This window comes from Pocillopora damicornis, chromosome 5 (assembly GCF_964200805.1).
Source record: "Pocillopora damicornis chromosome 5, jaPocDami1.2, whole genome shotgun sequence".
NCBI classification, from domain to species: Eukaryota; Metazoa; Cnidaria; class Anthozoa; order Scleractinia; family Pocilloporidae; genus Pocillopora; species Pocillopora damicornis.
Genome location: NC_142674.1, coordinates 15,939,011 through 15,964,190, shown reverse-complemented (window position 1 = coordinate 15,964,190; position 25,180 = coordinate 15,939,011). Strand labels below are relative to the sequence as shown.

The window sequence follows — 25,180 nt, the reverse complement described above, 5'->3', positions numbered from 1 at the left end:
AGCGGTAAAAGACTGTATTTCAAAAGCAAGTTAATTAGCAATAGCCTTGAAGTTCACAGTTTTCCTCGAGCTTCGCTCTAAGAAAAATGTTCGTCTCTCAGAAAATGCCCACGATATAATATCCGTGCATATTTTCACACAAAAAGGAGGCTACCATGTTAATTATCCTTCAAACATTTTTGCAAACCGTGGGAAAAAATATTCGAGAACCCCTTACCATTTGCTGCGTGGGATTTTTAATTTTCAATGTTCTCTGCAACGGCTTTATGAACAAACCCATTTGTTACTCTTCATATACTAACCCAAGTTTTTCTTGCCTTAATTATACTGCGCTATAAGCGCGCGGAGGTCAGCTTTTTGTGCCCAGTCCCTACTCCCCTCAAAAATCTGATGATCCGTTCCTAAGGTATTTTTACCAGGAACCCATTACTCCTACTTTTACATAATTCCAAACAAGTTTCGTTCCGGAACGAAATTAATTTCATACTGCGTTTACAAGCAAGATAATTTAGCCTGTACAAGCAAGTATTTATGTCCTTTTCTGTCTTTTTCTATGCTTCCCTCGTTCCTAGAGAGGATTCATAGAAATGTGTCGTACTGCGTTTACATTATACAGGTAGAAAAGGTCGTCCAGAAGGAGTGTTTCGTTCTGTAATGAAAACCACAATAAAGCAAATAAGCAAAGGGGTCAGCGAAGGGTGCCGCACAGGGCGCTAATTTAATCCCATACGTCACAGGTTCACAATAAGTAAATAGGCCCTACTAAAATTATGTATTTTTGACGCTTCACCTGATCTGCTGGAGGTGAGATCGGCTGAGAGATCAAAGTTGTAATTATTTGTCTGCGTCACGAAGTCTTCCTTTGGCCTTCAGTTGTTTATTTTGAATATTGTGGGTTTTCGCTCTATCGCACCGAGTCCTCCGTTAAAAAAATTTGAAGTAGTCGATTGTGATTTTATTGCGATTCCGCTGATATTGGCTGTTCCTTTTTTTTTTTTTTTTTTTTTTTTTTTTTTTTTTTTTTTAAGTACTGTTTCTAAATCATTGTAGGATTTATTGCACACTTGGGGGGGATTTGTCGAAATTTGTCAGCCACTTGCGGATGAATTCGCAGAATTTATCTGGTTTTTCTAGAATTCATTGAAAAAAAAATGGAAAATCGGGTTGAAGAATGGATTTGGCAGCTTGAGATCTGATCCATTTTGAGGATGAACTCTCAGATTTTTTACTCAGATTTTTTTCTTAGAGATGAAGTTCTCTACGGAGAAAGAATGGTTGAGGAGGGTTCGTTACGCAGAAAATAAACCTAATTACGGGATGAGAGACCTTGATCCCGTGTTGGAAGAGCTCACAGGCAACAAGCTGGAGCTTGTAGGTCCCCTGGTGGATGGCTTTCTTAAGGAGATCGGGCTCTCTATTAGTACGAAGCTCGCTCGCTCTAGAATGACCGGCCTTATGGCGCCCATCACTCTCTTTATGCCATTTCAAATCTTATACATATCTGGGTTTTAGTACAGGGCTACAGGGGAAGTGCGGACACAACCAAGAATGGTGAGAGAATAACGCTAACTTTCCAAAGGCTCGACACTGCAGAAAAAATTGGTCTCTCGCGAGATTTAAAGGAGAGAATTTTCTCAGGAAGCGGCACTTCGAGAAAATCCCCGAGGATGGTCGCGCGCTTCAAAGTTATAGCGGCAGGTCAATTGTTGTTGTTACACAAACTACGCCGCTGCAAATGGTTTATTCAACAAAACAACAAAGGGTAGTAACCACATTTTGCGTGCAGCGCCATGATCGAGAAGGATTTGCAAAGGACTCAAATTTGCAAAAGCTATTGAATTTGAACACTATCTAGCTTGACAGTGAATTAACAGTAGGAGTTGCTAATGTTTTGTTAGACCTTGTCACGAAACTTCATACATCAAAAGAATGACAAACCTGAATGTAATCTGAAACAAAGTTCTGAGGGAAACATGTTTTTAATACGAGCAGATATTTTAAAATTTAATCTTCGTATCTTGTAGACTGTAATACATTGGAGTAAATAAATAGAAGTATGGTTTTAGCCAAACATAACAGCTGAAAGCTTTTTTTATTATTTGACTAACAATGATGTCTGATTCATTTATGAAATTATCCTATCAGTATACAGAATTACTCCTTTTAGATACAAATTTCATTTATCTGTGTATACTTCATCTTACTCTTAAAACTATCAAGCTGCAAATTCTTGAGCCTTTTATTTAAGGCAAACCATTACTAAAACAAATGTATTGTGTCAACATAAGCAAAATGCTGGGTCATTAGTTATTGACCCTTTGACCCCTTACAATGTCTAGTAACTAATTTCTTCTTACAATATTAACCCCAAATTAAACATAAGGTCACAAGAATGAGGGAATTATTAACTAATGAAGCTCTTGATTGTTTAGCAAATTCTCCTGGTCAACACCTCGTTAAATATATTGAGAACAGTATAGAGAATATTCATGCTGTTGTTAGCATGTAAAGGGTTAAGTGCTCAAACCTTTAAGTACAAAATTCCATAAATTCATTAGAGCAGAAACCCTGCCTACAAAATACAAGTCGGTAAAAAAATAATGGGTTTATAAAGTTTTATATGTGATATATCAGTGCATACCAAGTGATATCAGTGACAACAGTACTTTTGCATTTGGACAGGTTTAACCTCTCTGACAAACACAGCTAATTTAAAAAAATTTGCACCAATTTAAATATATTTTTCTTATGAAGTAGGTATAATACTCACATTACTGGTACACAGAATTTGTTGAGAGCCTAGTTATCATTCTCATAACAAGTATGCCTTATTGTGCACCAAATTGACCAAGAAAAATAACTTTCAAATCAAATATTTTGGGAGATTTAAACTGTTGATTAAAAAATAATTCAACTACCCCTCCCCAGCCAATGCACCTTCAAGGCGCTTAACTAGAATTTCCTTAGTACCTGCAGTGCTTAATCTTCTACTACGTAAAGCTTCCTTTAAACTAGGTACTGTTATCAAAGTTGGCTTGATAGCTACACTTCTTACCTCAGTGGCATTGCAAAACTTTAAACGAGATGACAATGATAGGTTATTAGCAAAGCGAGTATTGCACTGTTTACAGACAACAGGTTTTAGTGCACACAACACTGATTTTGTTAGACCTCTGCTGCTTGCACAAGTCACAAGGTCAATACTAGACAAACAAACTTGACAACTGAGCAAATCGTTTTCTTTTTTCCTACCACAATTACAAACATTTGATTGGTAACAGTGTGGCGGAGAACGTGATTGGTAGTGTGAGGTATAAGAAGAGGGCATTGGTTGATGTTCTGCGAGGTAAAATGAGCGAACATAATTACTTCGCATTACTTGCCACCATTTATCAGTGGCAGTACTTACATTTGACCGGTTAGTTAAGGTCAAATCTTCCTTCACTCCAGAATGTTTGGCCTCTTTAGCCTGCAAAGAGACAATGCCAAGAGACACAGCAAACTCAACAAATTATATTTCTTACCAATATCGAGAGTAATAATCGTATCCGGGGGCAAAATGCTTTCGGTAAAACGACTGTATCTGCACGAGTCTCGTTTTAAGTGCGGTAAACGTCTAGCCAAGTTTCCACTGAAGTTTTCCATCTGTTTTTTTTTGCTCGTGTCAATATAAACAAGGAGGTCACAATCCACTGGTCATTCGTTTCTAGGAGCAGTATTCAAATTAATTAAAAGAAAAATTTTGTGTGCTTTTTCATGCACTATCACAATCAGCTATTAATACTTGCGTCTTGGTAGCTGACGTCCGCCCACGTTTGTTACGGATTGCGCATGTCAACGGTTTGTACGGTTTGTGCAAGTCAAAAGAAAGGACGTTGATATTATTTTTGAAAACTAGAGCCGAAGTGGAAAAAAATTAAAACTAAAGATTACTGCGATGACCACAGACATCTGAATATATCTTAGTAGTAGCGTGCATTCTGAATAAGTGTGATGATCACAGTTAACACTTCATTATTGGCTTCTGTTTGTAGTAAAGCGACTAGATGAAAGGGCGCGAGTTTCACAGGCCAATTGGAGAGCATAGTGAAATAAAAACCGGCGACAAATCGACCGTGGATTACTTGCCAAAAAAAAACAACAACAACAATAAAAATAATTCGGATCAAGGTCAGTACCTGCGCAACTGCACACCTACCCTTCCCTTAGCCAAAAAACAACAATAACTTGTTATTAGTTGACCGTTCTTGAGTCGGGGGAAGGGTAAGTGCTCAGATATTGATCCAATAATTATTACCTGTTGAACGACGTCCCACACATCTTTGTTATCGGAGCTAAACAGAGTTCTGGCTGACTGAAAAAGGACCTGTGGATCATATCAAATAATAACTTAAGTTGTTGTTCTTGACAGAGGCAGAAATTGTAAGCGCAAGGGATTCCGGATCGAAAAGTCGGTTTTGATCCGTAAACTACTCTCTTGGTTGCGTTCTCTGGCAAACTTTCTTTAACCCTTTACACCCTAACATCAGTATACATATTCTCCATACTGTTCTCTATACAATTCCCGAGGTGCCGACAAGGAGAATTGGTTCAACGATCCTGAGCTTCTGTAGTTGTTGATCATTTCCATTATTCTCATGACCTTATTTTGTCATTCAGGGCTAATATTGTAAGGAAAAAGTAAATGCTAGTCACTCTTCAGGGTGAAAAAATTGACCAGTGAACTTCCTCTGCACATTCGCAGCTGCACACTTAAATTAAAAGTGGATTTTCCCGTCCTAAAAATTTGTACGTTGTGTCACGTCATCATTTAGAAACAGCTCTCTTAGTCACAATTTCACTTCTTGACTGTGGGTTTCTTGTGACTTGGCAAGAAATAGGAAATTTAGACACCATAAAACTATTATCTCCGCCACCAAAACTTTTTACACAGATAAGGCAGTGAACGCGTTACCTGATTCAACAGGTCTTCTTCACGCGAGAAGGTCTGCCTTTGAAAGTGGCAAAAGTTCAGGCAATGTTTGTACAGTTAACCCTATGCACCCTACGATCAGAATGCATAATCTCTATACTGTTCTCTTCACCTTTCCAAAGGTACTGACGAGGAGAATTTGTTAAACTATCTAGAGCTTCCTTAACTGGTGATCAATTCCTTCATTCTCATGACCGTAATATTTGATTCAGAGATGATATCACAGGGAGAAATTAGATGCTAATCATTCTTGGGAGTCAAAGAGTTAAGAGCTAGGCATGATGGGATCGTTTCTTGAGGTGCAAGCGTTTCCCTCGTTCTCCTGACTTCTTAAAGAAAAACAGAAACTGCTCTGATTTTTTTCCCTGGTTTAGACTCTCGAAACTTTCCACGGTTTAAATAAAGTTCATCTGATAAGCTTCTTCCTTTTGGTACTTACATTACAGTAGCACTCTCTCGTAGACTTGTTACAAACTGGACTCAGATTCATTCCCCACTTCACATTTACACGGACCACAGACGCCTATACTTGAAGCACCAAAGTACTTATCTCGACAGGGTATCTCCATGCGGACCTCATAAAATTCCCTTAAGAAATTATACAAAACATTAAAACTCTAAGTGAATCTTAAGTTCAACAGTGAGAGATTTGCGTTGCATATCGTTAACTGGTGAATTCGCCCCACAGCAAGTTCGCGCCTAATCACCAGTACCAGTTCGCCCGCAAATCATTAGGATTTTTTTATTTGTTAACTCGCCCTGGAGTGATTTTGCGGCTTTGCATTACTCGTGCATTAGTCGTGCCTTTTAACACAGCTAGGAATTTGCACATTGATCGCACGTCGTCATGGTTTCGCTGTAGAGATCATTGAGAGTTAAACATCTCTCACATTTGACCCTAGTGTAAAAGATCCTTCGAGACTGTCCTCAAACACCAAAACCGTGAGCTATCGAATGAAACTCTCGAAGGGAAATTCCATATCTACGCGCGCCCATGTATTATTCACTATTTATTTACTCATTTATTTCATTTATAACAACTTTGTTTGCATTAAAATGGTACCCACAAATGTCCAATAGGGAATAACTTTAAATGAAAAAATAATAATAATAATAAGATAAAAAATGAAAAAAAAAAAAAAATCCACTTACCAGTGTACTGTTGAGGACAAACACATCGGAATCCCTTTCCATGGTTTGAACTTTCACATTTGCCATGTCGGCACGGCTTAAGAGAACATACACGCACGCAATGTTTACCACCGTAACCTACGGGACATATGCATTTGTAGGAGTCGAATTCCTCTTGGCATGTGCTGTAGTCTGGACAAGGGTTCGATGAGCAGTGGCTTCTCATTTTCTCTTCACAACCAGATGGATGCTGTTTTGTGATTGACTCCAGAGTTCATGTTGATCTCAGTGCTCCCGACAAAAACCCCTACGGATAGGGAAAGAGGGAGTTTAGTGTCTCCTCATATAAACGGGTAACCGAGTTGGACCATTTCTCTCCAATTTAACCCTTAAATTCCCATGAGTGACCAAGACAGTATTTCTCCTTACAAAATTAAAACAATATCAACCAGATAAGCAATGAGAATAAAGAAAAACATCAATTCGGGGATAGCTAGCTGATCCAATACAAAATTCTCTAAACTAATTTGTGTGAATTGTAGACAAGCAGACCAGAGACGAGAATAAAGAAAAATACCAATTAAGGAATTATCAATGGATCCAATATTAAATTCTCAGAACTAACATCATAAGAATTGTATGAGAGACAGAAAGGAGAATCACCAATGATATCTTGGCAGTGAAAGGGTTAAGAAACAAATTGCTGACACAACTGAAGACAGTATTTGAGGAACTCGGCCCTTAACGTTAAGGAAGGGAATCTTTCAACTCTGAGGATTGTTCACAGTGTTTTTGAAACCGGCAGATCTTCGGCAGATCTTCGTCAGATGTACAGTAAAACTGATTTTTTGCTCTTTTCTCAGAACTGTCGGGTCAAAATCTGGTATGGATCGATAATTCAAGGCGAAAATACCGGTGATTAAGTACGTGCATTTATTAATTGAAGATCCACTGACTCAGATAAACTCAACGATATATTTCTCATAACAAGGAACCGCATAAATTAAAATGCTCATAAGGTGTCTTTTATCATGCACAACTCATGAACTGTTGTCTGCATCTTACAGTACCGCTCGCGTATACGTTAACCGAAAAACGCGAATTAAACGCGCAAGGATACATGTAGTTCAAGTTTGTTTAAGACTCATCGGTGCGTGTAATTAGGCAAAACATCAAGACGACAATAATCGAACTTGTGTAGTTCAACACGGTAATCAGAGACTTTTGTAAAATTGGTGGCTCCTAAAGGAGCCGTTTGTTTATTATGGAAGCTTTTAGTATCCCGACGCTCTTCCTTCAAGTTGGACTACGGCAGGAATAACTTTCCGAAGGTGACTAATATATATTTACACGATTTACTAAAACTTAACCTTTCATCGTTGTGATATGACGCGCTCCGCAATCAAACAAAACATCACGAGCGGTGTGAAATGAAACTGTCTACATTCCGGTGTAAACACTGAAGCGGGTGCCAATTGCAATGAATAAAACAGAACACCATTCACATTCTTAAAAAGTATATTTTCTTTCTGATCCTCACTGAAGATGATCGAGGTAGGTTTGAAGTATCGAAGAAATCATAACCTGCGATGCAAACACCAAATTGTTTACATTCCGCGACGTAAACATCTTAGGGAGCGCTGATTGCAATGAATAGTTGAGAAGTATATTAGTGAGTCATGAGGGGACGCAAGCGGCCTCAACTGTAAGTACTTTTTAGAAATGCTAGGATATTATCCTAGCATTCCTAACATTCCGAGGTGCGCGAGAGTGTCAAAATCCGTGCGTATGTCAGAAATGTCACTAGACCTAAAGTACGCCAGATGAGGGCGAATAAATATGAGAAGATAAATGAATTAATGCCTGATATCAAAATGTCATCAGCTAATGCTTTTGTTTCACACGCAATCAATAGTGCCTTTATTCCTCGGCCGGTTCCTTTGCGTTACATTGTAGATTATAAAGAGAAATATATCCACACGATCTATTCGCCCTCATCTGGCGTACTTTCGGTCTATAGACCGAAAGTACGAGTTTCATTGAGCAAGTAACGAAACAAATATGAGGGGACGCAAGCGGCCTCAACTGTAAGTACTTTTTAGAAATGCTGGGATATTATCCTAGCATTCGTTACATTCCGAGCTGCGCGAGAGTGTCAAAACCCGTGCGTATGTCACAGAAATGTCATTATAATGACGCAGCTCGGAATGTAACGAATGCTAGGATAATATCCCAGCATTTCTAAAAAGTACTTACAGTTGAGGCCGCTTGCGTCCCCTCATATTTGTTTCGTTACTTGCTCAATGAAACTCGTGTTTCGATGCCTTAAGCAAGTGACATTTTCTTTCCCAGCTGATTCATCAACAACTCAAATCAAGCAAATCTACTGCTACTGCTCGTTATGCGAAAAATTCGCGAAGCGACGCGACTTGCGCTAGTGTAACGTGATAGCTTTTTTTCATTATGTAAAATTTCCGTTGTCTTCTCGCCGCTTTTTCAAACCTTGAAGTCCTTTGTTTCATACAACAATGAAATACAAAAGAAACTTATAGCACTGAATAACAAAGACACGTGAATCGCGCATTTTTTTTTTCGACCGTGCGCGCAAAAAAATCGTATATACGCGTCTGACTACCCTGCGTCAGAGCGCATGAAATTCGTCTGCGCAGTTAACGTATACACGAGTAGTACTATAGATACCAAGCATTTGAAAAGATTCCAAAAGATTCCGTACTCTTCCGAACGCTTCAAACTAAAGTAAGTGCCAGAGGAAAGTTCACTTACATATCCATAAAGAATAATTCAATACCTGTTTCACAGCGACTTCCATCAAACCTAGTGGAGCAGTCACACCGGCGAGAACCAAGTATATTAAAACACGTGCCTCGCTTACAAGGTTTATATGCGTACGTGTTACCCATTGCTTTACATTTAGCACTGGTTCCGTTGTTGTACAATGGCTGACTGAGGTCCAAGAACTTGTGATCGATGTAAACATTTCTGATGCCGCTAGTGAAATGTTTGTAGAGGACTGGGAATTTAACTGGTGGCTGCACGAGCCCACCGAGAAAAAGAGGGCCTGTCAGATCCAAGGAGCTAAAAAAAAAAAAAAAGGATCACAGTGTTGCTATTTGCAGTTTGCTTTTTATTCCAAACACGAAAACATTCCATACACGACTTTGAGAATTTAAAAAGTAAGTAGATATCTATTATTATGTATAGGTCAAGTACTGCAAAAAGTGTACACTTGTGATCAAAGCACACTGATCAGGAAGTTCTAGCCCTCAAGATTACAGTTGACCCTTTGACTCCCAAAAACGAGAGCTCCAACAGCAGTTTGACATAAGTAATCTGACAAAAATCACTGCTTGGGGTCAAGAACATGTCAAAACATCTTACAATAAAGGTCACCAACTATACTAAAATTATTGCATGTATTGACCCGCTTATAAATACCTAAACCTCTGATGATAATAACAATAATTAATAATTACAATAATAATGACAATTAATAATAATAATAATAACACTATTAACAGTTCATATGATGTACATTATTTCTCTAATCTGAATTTGCTTACAAATTTTAGAAATAATTAATTCAAACAAATTAGAAATAAACATAGTAAATAAACATCAACACAGTTTTTAAGAACCCCAACTAGTAAAAGGCAGACAAATTGGCTTTAAACAGAGCAAAGCCAACGAGTGGAACTCAGTGCAACTGAAAACAAATCCAGTGAGTAGCAGAATGGAGAACTACAACCTGGGACAACAGGATGACAAGTCCCTAAGCAGGTGGCCAGCACCCTTAGCACTCAGCCACTCTGCCTACTCCTTGGGTCTTTCTTGATGGTGTGCATTTACATAAAAAATTTAATATACCTGTAATTTTCCGATTCATCTTTAATTTGAAGCTGCTGTGCTAGAGCAAATGGGAAGAAGGCTGCTTTGGTCCCAAAATTCACTGCCACTGCAAGTTTACAGTTGTCAACAATGATTATGCCAGTCTGAAAAAAAAAATGATTTACTGGGTAAAAAACACTTCAAAAAAGGATTACTTATCCTTGTATGTATTAAATGTTTTCAATATAAAGTGAAGACTAACTCTGAGATCATCAAAGTAAAACACAAGATAACTTGGGATACTGGATTTTAACAGGGGGTTAACCCTTTAACTCCCATGAGTGAACAAGACAGAATTTCTCCTTACAATATCAACACAATATCAAGCAGACACATGATGTGAATAAGAAAAATCTTAATTAGGTATTATTACTTGATCCATTACCAAATTCCCCAAACTAGCTTCAGAAGAACTATATGGCAGACAGTAAGGAAAATTATAAATGAGATCTTGAGAGTTAAAGGGTTACAGGTAAAGGTGAAAGTGTTGTTCGCTGAAAGGTCAAAACCCTTAAATCCTCCAATATATGTACATAGCAGTTTAACCTTTAACTCCTAAGATGTGATTGTTAATTCTCCCCTCTTGCTGCTACACATCCCCTTTTAAATTACAGTTGTAGTTACAAGGATTTGGTGTCAGATCAAGAAGACAACTGTAACTGATAAGTCTGAGTATTCTTATTACCTGTTTGCAGAATTATGTATGGTACCATAGGGAGAAGTTACATGTTAATCACTTCTAATAATTATGTATGGATACCATAGGGAGAAGTTACATGTTAATCACTTCTAATAATTATGTATGGATACCATTGGGAGAAGTTACATGTTAATCACTTCTAATAATTAAAAGGTTCATCTCAGGAAAGTCACTTACTGAATTAAGGGCAGAAAGATGAGATATTTATTGAGTTATCCTTCAGGCATCTGAGATCAGATCATTTTTTTTAGCCAATTTGTAGAATTATCTGACAAAATTAAAGTGGCCTAGGCTACTTTTCATTCAGATGAGGGCATGCTGGTTATACAGTTGTACAATGTACGAAGACATGATGAGGAAATGATAGAGGAAAAACCTAGATGGAAAATTCTAATTGTTAAAACTAGGCAGTCTTAGATGAAAGATTCAAGTTTGAAAAAAAAAGATCTGATTAGGATTCTGTATAGAACTGATAACAGTAGCACTCCACTACCACATATTATGCCCTCCAAAAGTTTTTTGGGCTCAACTACATTCTTTTACATTAATGGTCCACAACTGTTATTTCAATGAGATTTTACATCTACAGTGATGCAGTTTTGGAATATCCAGGCTCTCCCTTATCAGCCGCAGATTATTTAGTTTCTACCAGTAATTGCCATGCCTACACCGGAAGAGAAATAATTCCAAAGTCTTTTTGTTTTCTTTTCTCTAAGTTAAAAATTCAGTATCAACAACATTCAAAAGGGATTGATATATTTTAGTATTTTCTCACAAGTTCAAACTCTTTGTTGTGTGATGCCCATTATTTTCCCATGACCTTTTCATTTCTTTAAAAAAATGCAAGTTATACTTCAACTTGTAATTACTTTTGAAAGAATACAATGAATTACCTATAGGTCATGCATTTTCATTGCACACCACTCAGCGCTATTGCAATGGAAAACAAGTAACTTTGAATTCTCCCCAATAAATAACAAATAGCAACTGGAGAGACAGGACTTAATGTCCCAATTTTTGTCCAGCCCCTACTTATGTTGTTTTTTAGCACAAAGAATGAAATAAATGATGTGCACAATATCATTGTAACATGGCCTCACCCTGTAACTATTTTATGTTCATTTGATTCCTAGTTTTAAATATTCAAGATTACAGGAATGCATTCATTTGTGTGAAAGATGATGTATTCATCCTTGTATTCATACTCAGACTAAAAGCACTCTGAATTCTCAGAGTTGAAATTACAACCTTTGGATTCGCACTTCTGATGTTCTCTCATACATACTTAAGCATATGTACTGTATGTGTTTTTTCTATCCCCAGATTGTTCTTTTTTTTCCTTCTTATTACTTTCGCTGCCCTTCTTTGACCCTTTAATCACTGAGAGTGACCAGCATTAAATTTCTCCTTTCAATGTCATCCTTGAATCAAACATTTAGGTCGTGGGAATAAATGAAATGATAATCAGTTGAAGAACCTCTTGATTGCTGGACAAATTCTCCTTGCCAGCACCTTAGGAAATGTATAGAGAACAGTAAGGAGAATATGCATACTGATGTTAGGGTGTAAAGGGTTAAGACTTTCAATCCTTGTGTGGTCAATTTGTTCATTTGTATACAATGTTTGGCAAGATCATTAAAACACAGGTAATTATAGCTGTGCCAGGTTGAAATTTTGAATTGCTTATCACTGCAGGAGTTCTCTTTGTTTTTTTCTAAACTTAAACAGCTTGTTGCTCTGAAGAAGCTGTGATACTTCCAAAATGATTTTTTGATTATTGATCTGAGAAGGAAATATTTATCTTCATTCCTTTACGTTTTGACTTTCTTTAAGTTCAGAGGTTATCAATGAAGGTAGTAGTTGTTTTCATATGAAAATTTCAAGTTTGTTTTTTTGTCTTTGTCTTGTGTGGAATTGTTTTTTTCTTTTTTTTTTTATGGATGACCAAGAGGAAAAACGGGCAAGTGTTGTTTTTCATGAAAATTTTCTTGAAGTCAAGAGTTTTACCCTAATTGAAATGCTCTATAAAATAGTCCAGTAATATCTATCAAAGTATTAGCACAGAGAAGCAGATAATTGCAAAGTTGATTATGTCTTTTGGGTAGTTTGTTTAATCACTGATGAAAAACATATGTTTTAGATTTTTATCAGGTTTTGGCTTCCATGCAGTGAAATTTAATCAAGATTGAGTGCGTGATTTTATGAAATTGTTCCTTAAAAAAAAAAAAAACAATTTTCAACTCTAAGAGATAAGGCTCTCTAATCAATTTAAATGATTGGAATTTGTGCATTGTAAGGAATGTCAAGTGAAAAGTATTGTGTAACATACACCACTCCAAAACTGCACTCTTCAAATCAGTAAACAATTCCATAAATAATACAATTTTTGGCCATTTTTTTCTGATATTGAGCAACCAAACACACAATTGTGCAACCAGCAAATACCGCGGTAACTGGTCAGATATGTTTGAGACATGACCCTTGACACTTGAATCTTAACAACTGAAGTTAACATATTTACCCTCAAATTATACAAGAGTTGTCTACAGGTTATTGGCCACCAAAAATACATGTAACCTTTAGAGTAAAAAAGTTAAAGCCACAAAATCACAGGACACTCATAAACATATTGACACCATTATGTGAATAATGCTCTAGAAAAGCTCCAATCTTTAGTTTTACACTTTACCTGTAGGTACATGTCAGTTTGAATTAGTTTGCAAATTTAAAGTAACATCTAGTTCAGAACTTTGCAAATTGTAAAGTACCAGAAAAAAAGTAACAGACTGTGATACAAAATAAATTGAATTTCTCATTGCCTCCTTCACCCTTCAACTCCCAGAAGTAACAAACACATAATTATAATATCCAAACATTATCCATTACACAGGTAACAAGAATACTCAAAGTTGATATCTTGATCTGATACTACCAGATTCTTGTAACTAATTTAAAGAAAATGAACAGCAGCTAGAGGGGAGAATTGACACTCAGATCTTGGGAGTTAAAGGGTTAACTGAACAGAAGACTTACATGGTATAAAAGGTTCTTGATGAAATAAAATATAACTCGACATTCATGTGCATATACACAAACAAAATGGAATTCATATCGCAAATTTTTTTTCAAAAAAGATTCTTAACCTGTTCTGAAATGCCACTTCTACTTTGTGCCAATTGCCATCAATGACACCACCATTTACATTTGATGTAACAATAACTTTGTGGGAAAACAGTGACAACCTGAACCAAACTTGTCCTTGCCTGGCACCTCCATGGCAATAAAGTTGTGTTTTCCATCATACCGTCCGTTGAGGAGCAAGAGCCCACTGTGCACAGTGGTGGCAAACTCCATCTGTATGTGTAAATGCCATCTTTGTTTCAGTGCTAGGAAAAATTAACGTCATCATTATCATCCATTCACCCCTAAGAGTGACCAGCATCTAATTTCTCATTGCAATATCACCCCTAAATCACTCATTAAAGTCCCAAGAATAAAGGAAATGATCACCAGCTAAAGAAGCTCTTGATTGTTGTACAGTCTCCTTGTCATTAACCCTTTAACTCCCAGAAGTGATTGACATAAAACTTCTCCCTACAATATCCATACATTCTTCAGCAAACAAGTAACGAGAAAATTCAAACTTATCAGGTACAGCTTTTTCAAACCCCTAAGTCCTTTGTTTCACATATCAATGAAATACAAAAAAAAAATTATAGCACTGAATAACAAAGGCACATGAATCGCGCATTTTTCTTGACCGTGCGTTTGACTACTCTGTGTTGGAGTGCATCAAATTCCTTTGCGCAGTTAACGTATATACGAGTGGTACTGTAGAAGCTGCTATCCTGATCTACTGTAGCACCAAGTTCTCATAACTAATTTACAAGGAAATGTATAGCAGCTACAGGGGAGAATTAACAATCAGATCTTGGGAGTTATAGGGTTAACTTAGGAAATGTACAGAGAACAGTATGGAGAATATGGGTACTGATGTTTGGGTGAAAAGGGTTAACATAAAATTACCTTTTAGAAGGAGCTACATGAAGGATAGTAAACCAATACATTTAAACTCACAAAAAGCCTCACAACAATTGAAATTCCATCCTCCAACACAAGGTAGAAGTATGCACCTGGATTGGAACACAATGCTCCTAACATAGTATATGTGACTAACTTGTTTGATTTCAAGTCACCTCCCATATCAATAATCTATCCATTACACAACACCAGCACTTAACTTTAAAAACCTCAACATTCAAAAATTCATTGTATCTTAATTCTGTCTGTCAGTTTTTCATCCATTTTCAATCCTGTGTGAAATTCAGTCAAATTCAGTAAAAAAGAGTAAAGTCCACTGAAGTATCAAGTGGCCCATGCAGTCATGCAGAGGTGGCAAGTTTTAAAAGGGGTGCTTACTAAAGTAGAAGAGCTTATTCTAGGAATTATAGAACATGTAACTACAAATAAATCCTTACCAGGAAAGGCAACAAATGATCCTTTTTCAAAACTGCACCTTTTCAGTTGGCACAGTGACCCATCAACTTCATTCAAATCTTTGCACTGACAGGTGAACCTGCTTCCAAGAACATTTTTACAACCACCATCACTATGGCATGGATTTGCATCTAGATGATTTTCTGTGGCTTTTGAGTCTGTAGGACACTTGCTCTTTGACATGTCAATCTCACAGTTTACACCAGCTCTTCCTGGATTGCATATACAAGAGTAGCCTTCCTCTACACACACACACACACTTCCCATTGTTTCCACAAGGATTGGAGTAGCACAAGTTTAAACCTGTGTTGCAACTTTCTCCTCAATAGTCAGTAGCACAGGGGCATCTGTAATTAGTTTGCACTCGTTCCATTGGAACGCATTCTCACATCTTCATCAAGAAACACTACATACGAACCCTTTTCAAATATTGGTTTACTGTCACAAACATCTTCCAGTGTTATCTTGACTTTCACAGTTGACTTCATTGATGGTCTGCCTTTGTCGGCAGCAACCACAGTCAGTTCATATTCGGGAATTGTTTCATGATCAAGTTCTGATGACTCCCTGATTGTTATCAATTTGAAAAGCACCACCTCCATCACCTAGATGAGTATTGAAAAAAACAACAACAACAACCAAAAATATTTATAAGAACACGATCATAAATGGCTTAATCAATACCTGTACTTGAAACCTATCAACCCTTTAACCCCTAAGAGTGACTAGCATCTAATTTCTCCTTAAAATATCCCCCAGAATCACACAGTAAGGTCACAAGAATAAAGGAAATGATCATAAACAAGAGAAGCTCTTGATGGTTTATCAAATTTTCCTCATCAGCACCTTAGGAAATGTATAGACAACAGTGTGGAGAATATGCATACTGATGTTAGGCTGTAGACAGCCAACAACATTGTGCTTTTATTATTATGTAAAAACAAACACATTCAATGTTCCCATGGGTCTGTTCCGATCACAGCAGATGTCCAAATGTAAATAGAACAAAAAAAAAATGAACACAAGAAGCAGCCAAGAGTGTCACTGATTAGATTTTTCTTCACCCACTCTTGCTAAAACATGTTAACAAATTTTAGACATGCACCAGTGTTAGACAGTGTAGCTTTACATGAATTTTACGTAAAAAAAGATTTGGAATGTCGTAAAAAAAAGCTACAATTTTTACATCTTTACCCCTTTAATCCCTAAGAATGATAAACATCTAATTACTCCCAACAGTTTTACCTCTGGATCAAACATTGAGGTCATGAGAAAAAAGGAAATGATCACAAACCCAAGAAACTCTTCATTGTTCTACAAATTCTCCTTGTTGGTTGAAAATGTAAAGAGAACAGTATGGATAACTTGTATACTGATGTTAAGCAGCAGAGGGTTTGTACCATTGAAAATGTAAAGAGAACAGTATGGAGAACTTGTATACTGATGTTATGCAGCAGAGGGTTTGTACCATTGAAAATGTATAGAGAACAGTATGGAGAACTTGTATACTGATGTTATGCAGCAGAGGGTTTGTACCATTGAAAATGTGTAGAGAACAGTATAGAGAACTTGTATACTGATGTTAAGCAGCAGAGGGTTTGTACCATTGAAGATGTATAGAGAACAGTATGGAGAACTTGTATACTGATGTTAAGCAGCAAAGGGATAGGGATTACTAAGCTATAAATGTCTACAAAACAACAGGGGAATACAAATGAACACCTGAAATTGAAATATGTTATTGGACTGATTCTGTCTACATGCACTACATGCAAGTATTTGGGGGTTAAGAGGGGCAAGTTTCTAAAGAAACTATGGTACTGCATTGGTGGAGGAACAGGGTAATTCATTATTATCAACTGAGTTGATAACGTATAGATTGGCTACCTTAAAGAACTACAAAGCTAATGTTTCAAGCCTTGGCCCTTTCTCAGAGCCATGACAATGGGCTAACACTCGAAACATCAGCTTTATAACTCTTTATGGTGGCCAATTTATGTTACCAACTCAGTTGATAATACTAAATTACCCTATTTGAGGTTTACTTACACATGTAACTCGTGATGAAACATCAAACAGTAAATTAGATATATTTGCCATTTTTAGCGAAGGAGTAGATAATGTTCCTTTAAACGGAGGATTACCATGATCGGTTGCACTCACTTCTGTAAATGATCTGTTTGTTTGTACCATCTGCGTCAAATGCAGTAACAGATATAAAGGTGTGTCCTACACTCCAACATTCTGAGACCATTTCTTGAAAATCAGAATTTACAAACTGAGGTACATTGTCATTGACATCAATAAGATATATCTCCACTGAGGTTTCATTGTAATTTGGTGATTCGCCTTTGTCTTGAGCCATCACAAAAAGTGCATGCACTGGAATATACTCGTAGTCAAGTTTCTTGTTTACTTTGATCTGACCATTAAGATGATTGATAGAAAAAAGTTCCTGGTCTTTACCACTGCTAAAATTGTAGGTGACTTCACCATTGGTGCCAAGGTCCTCATCTGATGCACTTACAGTCAAAACTAGCTCCCCTGTTTTGATGTTTTCAGGAATCTTTTTGGAGTATTCTCTCTTTAAAAATTGAGGAACACAGTCATTGACATCAGTAACAGTAATTCGCACAGTGGCCTGGTCTGTCTTAGGAGGGGATGCACTATCACTTGCCTGGAAAGTAAGGGGGTATTGCTGTACAGTTTCTCGATCCAGATGTTTGTCAATAGTTATTGAACCACTACTTTGACCAATTGCAAATGCACTGTTAACACCACTATTATTTATGATGTTGTAACGGATATCTGCATTGGAACCCGTATCTAAATCGTGCACCCGCACATCAAGGACTGTCTTTCCGATATAAATATCCTCTGGTATGACTTTGCTGTAGGAGGATGATTCGAAGTTCGCCGTGTTGTCGTTTACATCATCGACATATATGGTCAGGTCTGCTTCAGCATACAACGATCTATCTTGTTCGTATTCGGCCTTGATACAAAAAATAGTGCGTCGGCATCTTTTCATGATCTAAAGAAGCTGAAGTTTTTATTAATCCCGTGTTAGGATCGATACCAAAGAACGACTGACTGAGTAAATTCTGGGACGCTTCCATCGAGGATTTAATTTTCCCCGCGTACCCATTGTTCGTATCTTGTGCTTGAATCGTTGTAACGCTTGTTCCTACGGAACGATTTTCTCTAACCTTAGCAATTAACTGAGCGCTGGAGAAACGGGGAGCTGTTTTCTGTGGTCGACGACGAAATCGGCGTACCTTCTTGGCAAAATTGTTTGCGTTTTATCGATAAACAACTCAAGTCGCGCTTCAGGACTTGTTTATTTCCACTCGCATTCTTAGAACCAACCGGAAATGCCAACTCCACTACCAGAGTGTTTTCTTAAAGTCCAAGTAACGATTTTCAAAGCACCAAATAATCGGATTTGGCGTCGAAACTGAAATACTTTCTCCATGGTGTATCTCTAAGCCTTAGCGCGCAGGATCTTCTTCGTGAATGAAGTCTTTCAATCGAAGCACACGCGTTCCGACTGGAGCGGTCCAAGACACGTTTCTCTGAAGCTTTCTACAGCAGTTTTTTTCCAAAAATTGTCACGGTCAGAGGTCTTAGAGTCCTCTTTGCTGAATTAAAAATGGAAGTCGATGATACATAAATATTAAACGGATTAAGCTGTGCAGTCTGGCTTGCGAATCGTTCCCAATAATCCGTTTGTTGAATCATAGTTAGTAGAGGAGACTGGTTATGAAAGTCGGCGAGCTTCAAAGACCGATGTCTTTGTTTTGATTTTTGCCTTGTCACGTGATCGCGACAGTGCACATTTATCAAACGATCATGGCGTCCGTCGAGTAGTTTCTTGTTAGTTGTGCGATATGTGTTAGGTTTCTCCGTAATTTTCATCAGTATATGGTTGTCATTTCGCAAGAAATATAAAAGTTATGCCAGGGGCTAATTGCTCAGTATTTGGCTGTGGTTCGTGCAGAAGAATGAAGGGAATTGGTATTTGGAAGTTGCCTGTGGCAAAAGACGAAGCTCATGGAACATGGTGAGACGAATGGCTTGGTGAGATAAAAAAGACAAGAGAAATTGATCAGAACTTCAGGGAACAGTTGAAGAGCGATAGAATATATACCTGTGAGAAACATTTTGCGCCCGAAGATATCGAAATATGTAAGTACATATCTGTATTTTCTTGTTAAATTGTCGGATTTGCTTAGAGTTAGTTTTCACCGATCAGTGTTGCTGCTGTTTGAAGTTCGTTCTGAAAGTGGATATGGTTTTAGGTTTGATTATTTCCAAGTTTGACAATTTTATCTTTTCTTTGATAGATCAATCTGCGAAAATGACCAAAAATAAGCCCAAATTTGGAGCTTTGCCGAAGCTGAACATGCCTAAGAAAAGCCATGAAAGCAGCAAGCCTTCACCACGTCCTGAACGTTCGGTTGTAAAATGTAACAAGGGGCCTTTACCACACAGCTGCTACAAGGGATTTTCAGAGCTCTGCCAACGAGTTAAAAGCCTAAAAAGCCTTGGTGATTGGAGCCTGAAGATCTTTGAGGACAAAATTGTGCTGAAGAAAACCGTGCATCCGTACGTTCTGCCACGTTTGGAAATTATTATGGATGACAGTCTTGGCTTTACTGTGAAAGTATTTGGTTCCTATTTACCTGAAGATCATCCTTTGTACCTGGACTATCGTAGAACAGTTCGAAATATTACTGTATCTAACTTAATAAGGCAACTGAAATTCGTGATGACTAACAATTTTTTTTTTACTTGTAATCCAACATTAACAAATTAAATGTTGAATGCAATATTCAGAGAAGTCACCACCGGTTGCTGGGCAATGAAAAATTTTAACAAATAATGTATAAGGCAGGGAATTGAACAACTAGTAAGATATTTCAGTTCTATGCTAGTTATAGTAGTTGGGCACAGGGAGAAGGAAGGGGGAATCCCCAGCCCACAGCCCTCAGTGACTGCCCCGAATATTATTAATTTTTAAGTTTACTGTATTTTTGTATCACTCTCTTTTGCTACAAGGTTCCCAGGAAAAAGGTCTCTCAAATTCATGATGACTAACAAAAACATTTCTTTTTTACTTTTCATCCAACATGAACAACCAGGTGTCTTGTCTTTATTATAGTACATAAAATAATTGTCCTTCAGAAGGCATTTCCCAGGATAATTTCTCTATTGCACTAATTCTGGGTTATCTTAACTCAGCTTTTAACAACCTGGCCCAGGACTCTAAACATGTCATGCACAGGACTTTTCGTGGCATGGTAAATTCGGCTTTACATTGTATGTGAACAGTTCTTAATTCAAATGTTCTTGATAATTGATACATGTAAGTGTTTTAAAACATTCATAAAAAATAATTAACAAATTTTTTACAATGCCATGTTTTACTTAGGATAATAAAATGTTTTATTTTAATCTTGCCTAACTGTTTCTTGTTCATGACTCCTCATGATCTCCTTTCGGAGCGCTTTACCCTTTGACTGCTTTGCATTAATTTTGTAGCGCTGAATGATGTCTTTAGCACAAGAAAATGACCGCACCCTTATATATAAACATACAATAGCATGGAAGACATTGTTGCTTACTTCAACATTGGGTATTAGCTCTGCATCTGAAACCATACATTGATAGCTTGACAATATCGCACTGTCAGTTATTGTGTTATGCACTATGCCAGCAATATCCACTTTTTGCAAAGAATTTACTGAAGTTAATTGTCTAAAATGACACTCTGTTTTGAGGAAAATGCTCTGTGCATACTTTGTAATGTTCCACAACCCCCCGCGGTTTAAACTCGATACCAGTTTTTGGTTCTCATATCCATACTCCAGTTTACCAGCTCTCAAGATTGCCATTGCCTGTTGGCTCTCAGTTGTGTTCTTTCTTGCATACTTTTTGTGCAAGTTATGCAACACATATCCACCAACATACTGCAGACCAGCTTGTTCTTTCTCTGACAGCATTGTTTGAACAGAAGGTGGGTTTGTAGATTTCAATGGTACTTGAGCATAGTAGTTGCCATAGAATTTCTCAGCATTCCCAGTTTTGAAATAGTCTTCAAATAATTTCTTTATCACAGTGAATTCTTGTGTTTCTCCTCCAGGCTCTTCATATTCATATTGTTTTAATTCGTTCCTTAGATCTGCTGCAAACACTTCCCTTTCACTAATGTTCTTCAAAGCATTGTTTACTATCTCGGCAAGAATGCTTGGCGTCAAAGTTAAATGATGTGCGTTTTGATCTGCATTGTGCTTTGTAGCTCTGTGCCTTTGGTAGCCTCCTCTTGATTTGTACTTTTTTCCACAGTCGCTGCACACGATCTCTGTTGATTCGACCTGAAAACGAAAAAGTATCAAATCATAATTCAATAATATTGTAGTCTTCAGGCCTCGACTTTCAACGATCTACTGTCACTGGTCTTTTTTCCTAAAGACACATTTGCCAATATCGAGTTTGTTGTTGTCGTTGCATGCCCCGTGAAGTCTTCTCAAAACAAAGTATAATCGGGCAAATTCAGCACCTAAAGCATCCAGAGCACTTCTGCTAAAGAAATTGAACGCTTTTTTATGAAATTGCTAGAGTATAGAGGGAAAAGAATCATCGAAACCGTCGGATCAATGTTTTATTTACTGTTTTTCGGCTGGCGTGACAGCACAGTCGCGTACAACTCCGTAATTCTTTTGGAAACAGACTAAGTACGGGTGAATGTTTATATAATTGGCACTTACTTCACTAGCAACAGTTGAAAATTGTTCCTGTAGTGATTCATCTTCGTCAAGAAGGTCTAAAATTGCCTAAAAATCATCGCCGAACAAGAATAAGTCGTCTCCTGCATCCGCCATCTTTGAAAGTTGTGCACCGTCGCGATCACGTGACAGGTACGTTCAACATCAGAAGCGGCCGTATTGTTTCGCGCTCTGAAGATTGCCGACTTCCATAACCAGTCTCCTCTACTAACTATGGTTGAATCAATAGACAGAATTTGAAGACGAGTCTTGTGTTCGATGCTTCAAGCGCGTAATTCGTCCATCCCGGTCTACTTAAATTAGCTAAAATACTATACGGCTCTAACGATGAGTAAATATCAATGACGGTGCCGTCCACTTGATGAAAAAGCCACCGGCACAAGTGTAAAAGAAAAACCAACGATACGCGGTCGAAACAAGCCATTTGGCGGTGAGTCTGTTGACACCGTGTTAAAATGAGCGCTTTTCGTGAGCGAAGTTGAAAATCACCAGTTCTTCCTTCAGCATACGTAAATGAACAACACTCGCTATTTTACTTTTCCATAAACACGACCCAAGATTGGACAGAGCGCTCATCTTACTGCACACCAGCTTTGAATTACCTTTGATCTTTTCGGTAAGTTTGGTCGAGTGTCGGCAAGAGGTCTAACTTTGTTTGACTGACAAGTTTCAGCTAGTTTATATATTTTTCATATAAACTTCACATGATTTCACTGCACGGGAAGATATGAACTCAATAAATTGACATCGCTCCCAATGTGTGGCTTCATAGCTCAGTTGGTAGAGCATCACACCGGTATCGCGGAGGTCACGGGTTCGAATCCCGTTGAAGCCCTGATTTTTTTTTTTTTTTTTTTTTCAGGCTTCTTCTTTCCAATTGCTTAAATTGGAAAATTTACTGCGATGATCACATTTCACTTTCAAGTTTCAGCTAATTGGCTTCCTCGCCCTCACGTGATCACTTTCTGTAGCCGCGCGAGTTAATGAACCCAAGGTTTGCATGACAAGTAAAACTATTTGATTTTCCACGATTCTTTTTCTTCTTTCCAAACTTGGAATAATAAAAAGATCGATTAAATTTCAAACGGGGAGATATTTCCTTACATTTTAAAAATTCAAGGAAAAATTAAGTCGCTAATTAACGATTGACAGAAATACGATATAAGGCGAAATTAAATCAAATATGGATACCAACAGGTATGAATTCAGAAGTAGATATTTAAGGCAGGAAGTTGATGCGACTGGGTTGTCATCTTGAAATAAAAAAAAAAAAAATGTGTCCAGAAATCTTACAAAAAATGACAGCCATCTGTTTTGAAAACAAAGTGCACTGCTTCGGCGAGTCATTCTAAGTACAGGCGTTGAGTGCAGATCCGCCTACACTTGCTATGCGATATCTTAAAAAATCACAAGAGACTCTCGACATCAAAGCCGTAATCAATTAAAACAGAGCTTACGCTGATTTAAATTTAACGCAATTACTCAAGAATAAAGCATAATTTGGTCTGGCAACGACGGTCTACGGTCTAGTGAACTGATGTTGACAAGTTCTTATAGTCACCCATAAAAATGCGAACCCCATCTATCAAGGCTAGGCTTCTGTGATCAAACAAACAACAGACGCACACAGCGCTGAAGATCCATTCTTCAAATTGCCTAACTGTTTAAAGAAAGATGGTTTTTGTCTTGCCACGAGCGTGGGACAAAGAATAAATGAGTTACGGGTGGATAAACTCAGTGCGGTTAGCAAAAAAGTTTTTAATAATGCTTTATGAAAATTCAATTTACTATGCTTTTTTCTCTTTAAATAAATGCAAGATGTTCAAACACGATTCTTTGAAAAAAAAATATTCTTAAAGAGTGCAAATAATTTTCACGCTGATACAGTTTGAATGAAAACGCTAATTTTCCATCTGTGATTTTCTGATAGCACAGCCAAGAATTCAAGCGTCTAGGGGCAGCAATGCTCATTTTTCATGTTTTCAAACGAAAAGGATAAAATAAAGCTTCAAAGGAATTTACCGGCGTTATAAACTGCACTGTTCCAAGACTGCTTTTTTTTAACAGTCTTCTTTGAAATAATTTTCCGCTGACTTCGGCCGCGCATGCCCTGGAGCATAGCTCTTCAGTAAAAGGAAGTGCGGTTGGTTATTTCATTTCCGGTCTGTAACTGGATCTGAACTGCGCCGGATCAAATTAACAAGCTCACATTTATTATTTTCGGATATTATGATTGGAGATCGGTTACAGGGTTGACACGAATTTTTCAAAGAGATTCCTTTTAGTACGTAGACAAAATAGATATGACGGCAGTACTAAACCGCAAGAAGAACTTGGAGACTGTTTTTCATCCTCCCCCTTCTCCCAAGGTCTTTCGAAGAAATCGAAGGAAAGGCTCCCAAACAATGCACTCTGTCTCCGTCACTCCTATCTACCAACCTTGTGAACAAGGCGTAAGTTTACTTTATTTCCTTTGTTTTTTGGGGTTTTTCGTTTTTGTTTTTGTTTTTTTTGGGGGGGGTGGTGGGGGAGGGGGTGGGGTGAAGAGGAAAAGGAAGGTCGATCTCATTCGACTTGCGTTATTTTTTCCCTAAAGTTATCTTTTACATTATTCCATATGTTCGAGCCTTTCTACTAATCCAGTGTTTCTTCAACTGAGTGTTTTTCTTGCTTCCCAAGATGTTCCGTAAACCATGAAAAAAATCTACATGCGTCACTCGGAGGGCGTTTAGATTAAATTTATTGCCAAGAGATAACGTTTTCCTTCTCTTTTCATTATTATTATTCCTTTTAAAAATTGTTCTCAGTGGAAGAGTGATTGGTTAGCCTTTCACTCCCAGTGGTGATCACTATGAATCTTCTTCCTATGATATTCATACATTATTCAGCAGACAGGTAATGAGAATATTCAAACTCATCAGGTAGAGGTTGTTATCTTGTTCTAACATCAAATTCTTGTATCCAATTAAAAAGGAAATGTGTAGCACAAAGAGGGGAGAATTAACAATCATATCTTGAAAGTTAAAGGTTTAACCTCCCCCTAGCCCACCCCTGTTTGCCTATTATCTTTCCTAAGAGTAAGCAGCCAACATATTACATCCGCACGCTCACGCGATTCTCTTCTTGAAAAAAAAAATAGAAACGAAGGAAGCATTTTTGTCTTAAAACGCAGTACATCAAAAGAAA

The 25,180-nt window shown here is 37.6% G+C and overlaps 2 protein-coding genes and 3 pseudogenes across 10 annotated transcripts; 2 read left to right on the top strand and 3 right to left on the bottom strand.

The window, feature by feature from the left end:
- Positions 1 to 1,248: 1,248 nt before the first annotated feature.
- LOC149045627 (uncharacterized) lies at positions 1,249 to 1,855 on the top strand (annotated as a pseudogene).
- A 108-nt stretch (positions 1,856 to 1,963) lies between these two features.
- On the bottom strand, positions 1,964 to 15,811 carry LOC113684879 (cadherin EGF LAG seven-pass G-type receptor 2-like). 7 transcript variants are annotated; one of them, XM_089207387.1, is made up of 9 exons: positions 15,188 to 15,811; positions 13,952 to 14,095; positions 9,989 to 10,113; positions 8,913 to 9,199; positions 6,125 to 6,410; positions 5,412 to 5,560; positions 4,298 to 4,366; positions 3,410 to 3,706; positions 2,996 to 3,073 (listed from the first exon to the last, which is right to left on the bottom strand). In XM_089207387.1, exons 2-5 carry the CDS (start codon positions 14,009 to 14,011, stop codon positions 6,337 to 6,339), a joined length of 546 nt encoding a protein of 181 aa, XP_089063513.1. In that variant the 5' UTR covers positions 14,012 to 14,095; positions 15,188 to 15,811; the 3' UTR covers positions 2,996 to 3,073; positions 3,410 to 3,706; positions 4,298 to 4,366; positions 5,412 to 5,560; positions 6,125 to 6,336. The 7 variants fall into 7 exon arrangements, 6 of the variants coding, with proteins under 6 accessions (XP_089063514.1, XP_089063510.1, XP_089063509.1 ...); XM_089207386.1 differs by lacking the exon at positions 2,996 to 3,073 and having other exon boundaries at positions 3,237 to 3,706; XM_089207385.1 differs by lacking the exon at positions 2,996 to 3,073 and having other exon boundaries at positions 3,237 to 3,469.
- On the bottom strand, positions 15,560 to 18,237 carry LOC149045626 (protocadherin beta-11-like). Its single transcript, XM_089205928.1, has 3 exons — positions 17,370 to 18,237; positions 16,811 to 16,896; positions 15,560 to 15,811 (listed from the first exon to the last, which is right to left on the bottom strand). The coding sequence occupies exons 1-3, from the start codon at positions 18,235 to 18,237 to the stop codon at positions 15,560 to 15,562; spliced, it is 1,206 nt and encodes a 401-aa protein (XP_089062054.1).
- Positions 18,238 to 19,162: 925 nt separating this feature from the next.
- Positions 19,163 to 20,666, top strand: LOC149045625 (uncharacterized; annotated as a pseudogene). Its single transcript, XR_016186883.1, has 2 exons — positions 19,163 to 19,394; positions 19,553 to 20,666. The product of XR_016186883.1 is annotated as an uncharacterized LOC149045625 (transcript).
- Positions 20,315 to 22,105, bottom strand: LOC149045624 (uncharacterized; annotated as a pseudogene). Its single transcript, XR_016186882.1, has 2 exons — positions 21,977 to 22,105; positions 20,315 to 21,583 (listed from the first exon to the last, which is right to left on the bottom strand). The product of XR_016186882.1 is annotated as an uncharacterized LOC149045624 (transcript).
- Between the last annotated feature and the right edge of the window lie 3,075 nt (positions 22,106 to 25,180).

Coding starts and splice junctions, on each gene's coding strand:
- LOC113684879 (XM_089207383.1), bottom strand. CDS start 6,190: ATGGCAAATGTGAAAGTTCAAACCATGGAAAGGGATTCCGATGTGTTT. Junction 4,367..6,124: donor TTGTCCTCAACAGTACACTG/GTAAGTGGATTT, acceptor TATGATCCACAG/GTCCTTTTTCAGTCAGCCAG. Junction 3,470..4,297: donor TGTGGGACGTCGTTCAACAG/GTAATAATTATT, acceptor GTCTCTTTGCAG/GCTAAAGAGGCCAAACATTC.
- LOC149045626 (XM_089205928.1), bottom strand. CDS start 18,237: ATGAAAAGATGCCGACGCACTATTTTTTGTATCAAGGCCGAATACGAA. Junction 16,897..17,369: donor CAAACAGATCATTTACAGAA/GTGAGTGCAACC, acceptor GTTGTTTTGTAG/ACATTTATAGCTTAGTAATC. Junction 15,812..16,810: donor TTCTCTATACATCTTCAATG/GTACAAACCCTC, acceptor ATACTCATCTAG/GTGATGGAGGTGGTGCTTTT.